General features: G+C 50.4%; 1 protein-coding gene across 2 annotated transcripts in view; it reads left to right on the top strand.

The window, feature by feature from the left end:
- The window catches only part of FLT4 (fms related tyrosine kinase 4), a 54,870-nt gene extending 49,699 nt beyond the window's left edge, over positions 1–5,171 (top strand). Inside the window, exon 30 of one of the 2 annotated variants that reach the window (XM_023518762.1) lies at positions 3,425–5,171. In XM_023518762.1, the coding sequence (XP_023374530.1) occupies positions 3,425–3,617 (193 nt within the window). In that variant the 3' untranslated portion in view covers positions 3,618–5,171. The remainder of the gene's footprint in view (positions 1–3,424) is intronic. The other variant, XM_023518764.1, reaches the window with a different exon arrangement.
- The last annotated feature ends 2,942 nt before the right edge of the window (positions 5,172–8,113 follow it).

Below are 8,113 nucleotides of genomic sequence, written 5' to 3'. Positions count from 1 at the left end.
GTTTTCCTGCTTTCAAGCTGCTTTTCCAGCGGAATTTTTGCTAATTGATTCCAGACTCTTTTTTCAAATGGAGCTCCCTAGCACAAAGGTGGTTTAACTCTTAGTTACTCGTCCCTCCCTTTGTTCTCCCTCTCATAATCTTCCAAAGGAGTCACTTGCTTCAGAGTGTCCCTTTCACCTTTGGGCCGTGTCCAGACTCGTTAGCTGGACCCAGTTATAGTACACAGATGCTGATGAGAGGTGGATTACCCCTTCACCACACAGGATAACCAAATATTCCACAAACATTTAATCTAATTATTCTCATCATCCATTGGTCTGGTTTAATTTCCTCAATTTTTATGCTGAGGCACCACAGGTCTAACCAAGCTGGCAGAGTGCTCCCATGGCATGGAATTGAATTATACTGTTTTTCCAAAAATAGTTGGAAATGAAAATATTAAAGAAACTGTTAACTTCCTTCATTTACCAGTGGGTCCTGATTCTGGTCCGACTGATATTTCCCTACAATAAAAGTGTTCCATCTTTGTCAAATTGAGAACGACATTTGTTTGCCTAATGAAAGCCTTTTTTACACTTGGGACATACACCTGGAGGTTTACATGCTCTTTATTCCCCTTCTTTAGCATTCAGCGTTCTTTTCCCTTTTAAACTCTTTTCTCTTATGGCCTAGCTTCCCACATTTATGGGATTTGATGTTAACTGAGGGATTTATACGCTGATCTTTCTGCTGCCCAATTTGAGTTGTCATGTCCATATAGCATTTACCTGCTTCTACTATAAGATTATTCATCTGATCTCTCAACTGTTTTATGTTAGCTGCCATGATCTTAATTTGGTCTTTAAGTTGTTCCATTTGATATTTCAACTGCTGTATTTCATTTACCATGATTTTTCTCTTTCTTTCAGCCTTCTACTTTTTATAATCTTTCCTTTTCAATTCTTAGAACCTTTGGCTGCCTTAAAGGGACAGAAGCTCTCTTTTAACAAAGGCTTTTCTCACCCCTGAGGCTAAAGGCTTGTTTACTAAAGGTTCTTATCTCCTAGTTCTATCTTTTCTCTTACCCTTTCGTCTAAAGGCTTTTTTCTCCAGCTGCTTCCCAGAAGAGGCTAAAGGCTTTTATTGGCTTTTTTCCCCCACAGAAGTAGTTAAATTTTTGGAAAGAGAAAACATAGGAAAGAAGAGAAAAAAACCAATGAGAAATACTTGCTGTTGGCTGTCTTTCTTTGGTATTTCTTTTCCCTCTAAATATTTCTATTTCTTTTCTCTTTTTCTTATTTGCTAAAGCTTATTTCCCTCTTGGTCCGCATTCACTGAATCCTGCTCACAGTGCCATTTGTCAGTGGTGTTCACTATCCTGCTTCTGACACCACTTTTCAGGGCCCGGGTTTGGGCCGGCTTGGATAGGTTTTGGACGCGGACCACTAAGCTAACTTGCTCAGGAACAGTTTCTCTTAGGTGCCTGAGGGCTATCTACTTTCACCGGAGAGAGAGAGAAAGAGAGTCCTAGAGAGAGTAAAGCAGTCTTCTTAGCATAGATAGATCTTAGTCTTTGGCAGAGCTTGGTAATCTTCAGCAAAGAGATGCCGTGCTGGCATTCTGCAGGCAGGAGAGGAGACAGAGTCAGAGTAAGCAAGTCTGTGATAAAATGTGCATGCTTTTTGACTGCCTTCTCCTCCAACCTAATATAAGGCTGAGCTCATGCCTCTCAACACCACAGGTGTAAAGACTGCCAATTCTCCAGTGCTCCTATCTCCCGAGCTCTCTCATGCTAAATCCCTCTCCATGCCTTTTTCACCAAGGTGTTCCATTATTGAGCTATACAGGTGTTTCTTATAACTCTCACTTTTCCTAGCCATAGGCTACATGGGCTGCTATAGCTGACTAAATTCAGAAAAGAAATTGGAAAAAATAAAGCCTCTCAAAAATGAAGACTAGGACACCAGAGGGACAACATGTATGACCAGACTTAGAGGATAGACCTGAAAAGAGTCAAAGCTGAAATAAAGAGGCAAAAAGGATCAGAAAGAAAATGACAGGTACAGAAGAGATGCAACATATGTAAAACTAGGGTCCCAAAGGAAGAAAATGCAAACAGCAAAATAGAACTAATAGTTTAAACTTAAAATCACAGATAACTCTTAAATAAATTTTAAAAAGACCTGAGTCTATATATTGTGAGAACACCTGGGAAAATGACCTAGACTAGTAAACTCTGAGATGTATTATTTGATTTTCAAGATAAATGTTCTGGGAATTTAGGCAAAAACCCCAACTAGCTTACAAAGGAGGAAAGACAAGGACAAACAGCAGCCCGAATAGCCAAACAACAATAAATCAACATCTTCAAAAAACTCAAAGTGAGAGCCAAGGATGGCACAAGACAGGGCAGAGGTAGGGATCACAATGTGTCCTGGGCCACTATGAGTAGCTCAGATTGCATTCCAGGAGTGATGGGAAGCCCCTGCAGGGTCTGTTGGGAGGACAATGGCATGTCCAACTTGAAGGATTTTTTTTTTTTTTTGGTTGTTTGAGGTTTTTTTTTAATTTCAGATTAATATGAGGGTACAAACAATTAGGTTACAATGTTTCCATTTGTTGGGGAAAGTCCCTGTTACAGTTGTGTCCTGTACCTAGGAGGTGTGCCATATACCCTTACATCAGGGTCCTCAAACTTTTTAAACAGGGGGCCAGTTCACTGTCCCTCAGACCATTGGAGGGCCGGACTGCAGGCCCCAGGACGAGTTGGCTGCTAAGCAAGACAGTAGCAGCTGCGGGCCAGATAAATGTCCTAGGCGGGCCGCATGTGGCCTGCAGGCTGTAGTTTGAGGACACTTGCCTTATATTGTCCTCATTAGGTGGGAGCACACCGATCCCCTTCCTTATTCACACCTACTTGAGTTCCATTCTGAAGGACCTTTATGAGGGTTGGACTATGGGAGGCAATGGTGGAAGCAGGGTGATCCTCCAGGAGGTCGTCACAGGGCCTGCAAGGACACAGCTCATTCCACAGTAGGGGACAGGGAATGTGGATATATACACACATGCCTTTTGAAGTTAGAATGGACAGGCCTTCTGGAAGGATGGATATGTGGGATGACGGAAGGGAGGAAGCAAGGACCCCAGGTGCTTGGCTTACACAACTGAAGGCATCACTGAGATGGGCCAGAGTGAGGAGGAGCTTGGAGGATGAAGTCAGATATTCTTCACTTGCGAGGCCTGGGACAGAGAAAGATGTAGTGAGTGTTGCCAGATCAAATCTGTCTGGATGGCTCTTTAAGTCCAGGCTGTGTGCGCAGCCCAAAGTCTGTGAGCACACTTCATGCTCTGGCTTGTCTTTGGTGATTCTGATCAGACCCTGCCCCAAGGCTGGTCTCTGTCCTCCCTCTTTTCTTATTGATGCCATCTTCCCTGTCTTGGCAGCTGTAAAGGACCTGATGTGGATGTGACCAGGGCACACCCTGACCCCCAAGGGAGGTGGCAGAGGCCCAACCAGGGCGCCCAAGGAGGCCAAGTGTTTTACAACAGCGAGTACGGGGAGCTGTCCCAGCCATGCAAGGAGGATGACTACACACCATCTGCCCAAGCACCCTTCTTCACAGACAACAGCTACTAAGGCAGCACTGGACCAGGGCCCTCTGCTCTCTGCTGACCCTGGGCTCCAACAGTTGGGGACCACAAGTGGCCAGGCCAGCAGAGGGCTGGAGACCCAGGTTGGGAACTCATCTCATTTAGCTCTGGCCACGGAGGAGCTCCCTCTTCCCTCTCCACAACCTCCCCAACTAGGAGAGCAGGATGCCAGGCTCAGGGTACCACGTCTGCCTAAGGCCACCATGCAGAGCCCCTCTGGCCCCATTTCCCTGTCAGACTCACGTGCCATTAAGGTTGGTGCTCACAGGTGTGGCCCTGGGCTAGGTACCTGCACAGAAGATGTCCCCTTGGTTACATCCTTTCAGCACAGTGGGTGGGTGGCAGCCACAATCTCCCACCCCCACCCAAACACTGCCCTCCCCGGAGGGAATGACTTTCTTCACCACCACTCCCAAAAGGCTGAAGGAAGTTACTATATTTCCTTCTCAAAGCAACAAGTGATGAATCTGGAGGTTCTTTCCTGAGCCCACCCACATAGCTAACTGTCCCATAGGGCAGCCATCTATACATGATGGACCAGTTCCAGAATAAATTGGCAACCTTGACCCTGAGTGCTGAGAAGGACCCTTCAGTGGGTCTTTTTCATTAGAACTTGAGACTATTTCAGCTGCTGTGAACAATTTCCTTTTCAAAATTCAGTCTGAAAGGAGACCAGGGACACTCTTACTAAACCTAGACAATTCTTGACCCCAGTCAGGGATCATCAGAGCAGAAACTCTCTGGAGAAGGTTCCCAACCCTACTTGCTCGGTTCAGAATCTGAAGAACCAGGTGATGGTCTAGACCTGCCCTGCTTGCTTCTTCCCTCTGGGCCTCGTTCTGCCATCTGGGACACCTTCCACAATGGTGGTTGTGAGATAAGCACTAAGTTCTGCCAAGTGGGCCCTTAGGGCTGGCATAGAGGGCCTACCTGCACTGTACAGTGCTACTCAGCAACCAGTGGGTGTTCTTGGGGTCCTGGCTGGCCCTCACTCATGCCTGACATGGGCACCCCAGCAGGTCAAGCCTCTGCCCTCACAGGGGAACAGCCAGAGACCCCTCTAAAGGCTGGGGCCATCCTGCCCAGCCTCCCCCATTAGGAGAAATACCCTCTACCCTGTTAGTTCCTGGAGACTGAACACCCCGACAGAAGCTTGCAGAACAGGCAGCAGCATGCTAGCAGGGGCTTGCTCAGCATATTCGAGTACAGTGTTACTCCATAAAGGTTGCATGGATGCGTGACTATAATCCTTGTCCCCCAGGTCCCCTCCCCACCCTCCGCACTTCATTTGGCTGTGGGACTTTCATCTCAGGCCATCCCAGTGGAAGTCCCTGACTGCTGTTGCACAGAAGATCCACCAGGTGGGGTGTGGAGGGCCCCGCCCCTGCTGGCATGCGTGCCACTTTTGTCATCTCTTCTCCTGTCATGTAACCTCACACCCAAACATGTACTGAGGAAGAAAATCTACGCCTTTGTAGTAGACAGTGTTCTCTGAAAATATAGAATATATTTAACAAGAGGAAATAATAATAAATTTGATGCCAGTCTTGTTGTCTTAGCCCTCCGTGGAATTTTGATTTTAACCTTCCTTCCTGCCAGGTCGTTAGCCTGGAAGAAAATGGGCCCAGCGGCCGGATACCCTCCCCGCAGGGAAGCCGAGCAGTCCCCCAGAGCCGCCGGCAGAGGGCGCGAGCGGCCGTGCTGTTCCCACCCCTGGCTCCCGGGTGGGTGCTCTATCTGCTGAGTTACTTGGAGCTTCGTCCCCGCCGGCCGAGCCACGGGCGCCCAGGCCCTGAGCCCCAGAGGTCCTAGACTCCAGGCTCAGCCCAGGGAGGGTCCCGCAGGCGGGACAGGTGCCTGTGGCCACCCCCGCTTCACTCGGGGAACCGCCGGGAAGGGTGTGCGCGCTCGAAGCCGCCTCTCTGGTCTGCTACCTGCCTGAACCCTGAGGTCAGGGGTCTGATTGGACCCCGGCTTCAGTGTCCTCTCGGGGTGATGAGCTCCAGCCAGAGCGCAGACCGCCTGGCGAGTTTGTGGGGTTCTCCTCCTCAACCTCCCCGTCCACTCCCGCCCCCCAGCGGCTGCCATAAGGGTGGCTGCAGACTGGGTGCTCTGGACACGGCATCAGCAGGCTTTGCAGGACCATGAGGTGGCAACCCTGCCAGCGGGCTCTGCGCAGCCGGGAGCCAGGAGAGGACCGGGCAGGGCTGGCAACACAGGGCCATGAGACCCGCGCTCTATAGAGGGGTATGGACCCAACACACAGGCAGGAGACAGAGGTCGCCGCCTTGGTGTGCAGGTTGGAACTCCCAGGCTGGCCTCACCCCTCTGTGCCCGCTAGGCGCCTAGGGTGGTGAAGCCTCTGTACCACCTTGCTAGCAACTCTCTTGTGGGAAGTGCCTGCGTGTGTGCGTGTGTGTGTGTGTGTGTGTCTTTCTTTTGTCTTTGTTGTTGTTGCTTCTTTAGTAAATCTAATGGGAATACAGAAAAGACTATATCGGGATTAAACAATTTAACTTCCCAATGTAGTTGATTGATTGAATTTAGCTACTGATCTAGGACACATATCTCAATCCAGGTGTCAGCCAACAGGGTGTCCCCACACACCCACAACTGCACTGGTTCCAAACACATGTTGGAAACTGGCACCTCCCACACTGGTTTGGGGAGGAGGCTGAGCAGGTGCTGCACTCACACTTCTGGCCTGTTCTGGTCCTGCCTGGGCTGGACGTTCAGGTCTGGGCTCAAGTGTCTCCCTAGGTCCCAGCTCCATCCTCCCCCTGCAGAGAGTCACACCAGGCAACAGTATGCTCCCACCTTGGGGATCCTTTGGTCCCTTCTGTCTCTGAAGAACTTTTCTCATCTCACCTCAGGCTCCAGCCCTTCCCTGGGTGATCACCATCCCCGACCCCTTTGCCTCCCCCCAAACCCCTCACTCTATTAACTTCTGCCAGAGAGCCCTTAGTCATATACTTTGGGAGAAATATGGGGCCAAGGACATGCTGGAGTGCCCCTTGATGCCACTGATTTTATCCTAATGTTACCGCTGCATGGGGCACTGCTTGGCTGAGGGTTTGCACTCTAAAGGCAGAGCTCCTGAGTATCCACTTGGAGCCACACATGGTCCCAGGCCGGGGGGGTGGGGAGGAGGCAGAAGAGATCTTGGAGGAGGCAAGCAAAGAGACTGGTAGCATTTGTTGCAGGGAGCCTGGGCTGCACCAGGGCAGGCCCAAGAAAGCAGGAATGACTCTGAAAGCCCTGGGGGCAAGAGATGTCCTGCTAGTAGTGGGTTATCTGATACCCAACCCAGTGTAGAATCCAATAGTTATACAGGCCAGATATGCGAAATAATCCTTTTCCCAAGTGGTCTTCACTAACACAAGTCCTAGGACCTGCCCAACCTGCCCCACCCTCCCCACCTGAGGCCCTGGGCATCCTCAGCTGAGGATGGGCTTCAGCAAAAGTGCCAATCAGTCCAGAAGGACAGGGTAAGGCAGGATGGGGACAGAGAGCCTGACCCCTAGGAAGGCACAAGGTCCAATAGGAACAGAAAGAGTCCACAAGAGAAGGGAGAGCACACATGAGAAGCCACTGAGCCTGCAGGGTGGATGGAAAGCTCATGTTCAGAAGGACCTCAAGAGGCAGAGGGTAGGCCTGGAGGCATGGGCATCCTCACACCTACAGGATTCCTGCCCTTAAAGCTCACTTTCATGGAACAAGGGAGCCCAAAAAAGCAGCTTCTAGCATATACTACCCCCCTCCCTCACATGTCCCATCCCAGTCATTCCAACAGGCCCAGGTCAGTTCTTAAAGTTGGGTGCCAAACCCAGATAATCAACCACAGTGTCCAAGGTGCTAGCCCATGGCCAGGTGACTGGGGCCACCCCCCAAGATCTTTACATGAAGATTCAGGGAGGGATGACAGCATCACTGACAGGAGGGCCACCCTCCAGAGGACCAAGTGAGGGCTGGGTCTCCTCAGCCACTGGGCTGAGAGCCTGGGCCAGGCTGGGCTCTGGGGGCTACTCAGGGCTGAGAGTAGGAGGTGAGTGATCTGATGTAGCACTCTACGGCTGGTGACCCTGGGTTCAGCACTTCCTCTCAAGGCTTCAGCTTCATACCTATGACTTGCCACCTTGTAGGGCTTTGGTGATAACAATCATAATGGCCCCAGTGGTCCTGAAGTGACTACATGGAGGAGGAAGACTCCCTCACCAAGTGATGGGATCCGACCCAGCCTTGACTCACCTGCCCACTCATGCATTAACACATGCTCCCAGGAGCACCCTAGTTACCCATCTGCAATGGACTGTGTGTCCCCCAAAAAACTCTTATGTTGAAACTCTATTCAGGCTCGGCGCCTGTGGCTCAAGCGGCTAAGGCGTCAGCCACATACACCTAAGGTGGCGGGTTCGAATCCCCAGCCCGGGCCCGCCAAACAACAATGATGGCTGCAACTAAAAAATGGCCGGGCGTTGTGGC

Source organism: Otolemur garnettii, unplaced genomic scaffold (assembly GCF_000181295.1).
Source record: "Otolemur garnettii isolate 467f Iridium unplaced genomic scaffold, OtoGar3 scaffold00146, whole genome shotgun sequence".
NCBI classification, from domain to species: Eukaryota; Metazoa; Chordata; class Mammalia; order Primates; family Galagidae; genus Otolemur; species Otolemur garnettii.
Note: the sequence above shows the minus strand (reverse complement) of the source record. Positions and strands in the feature narration are given on the sequence as shown.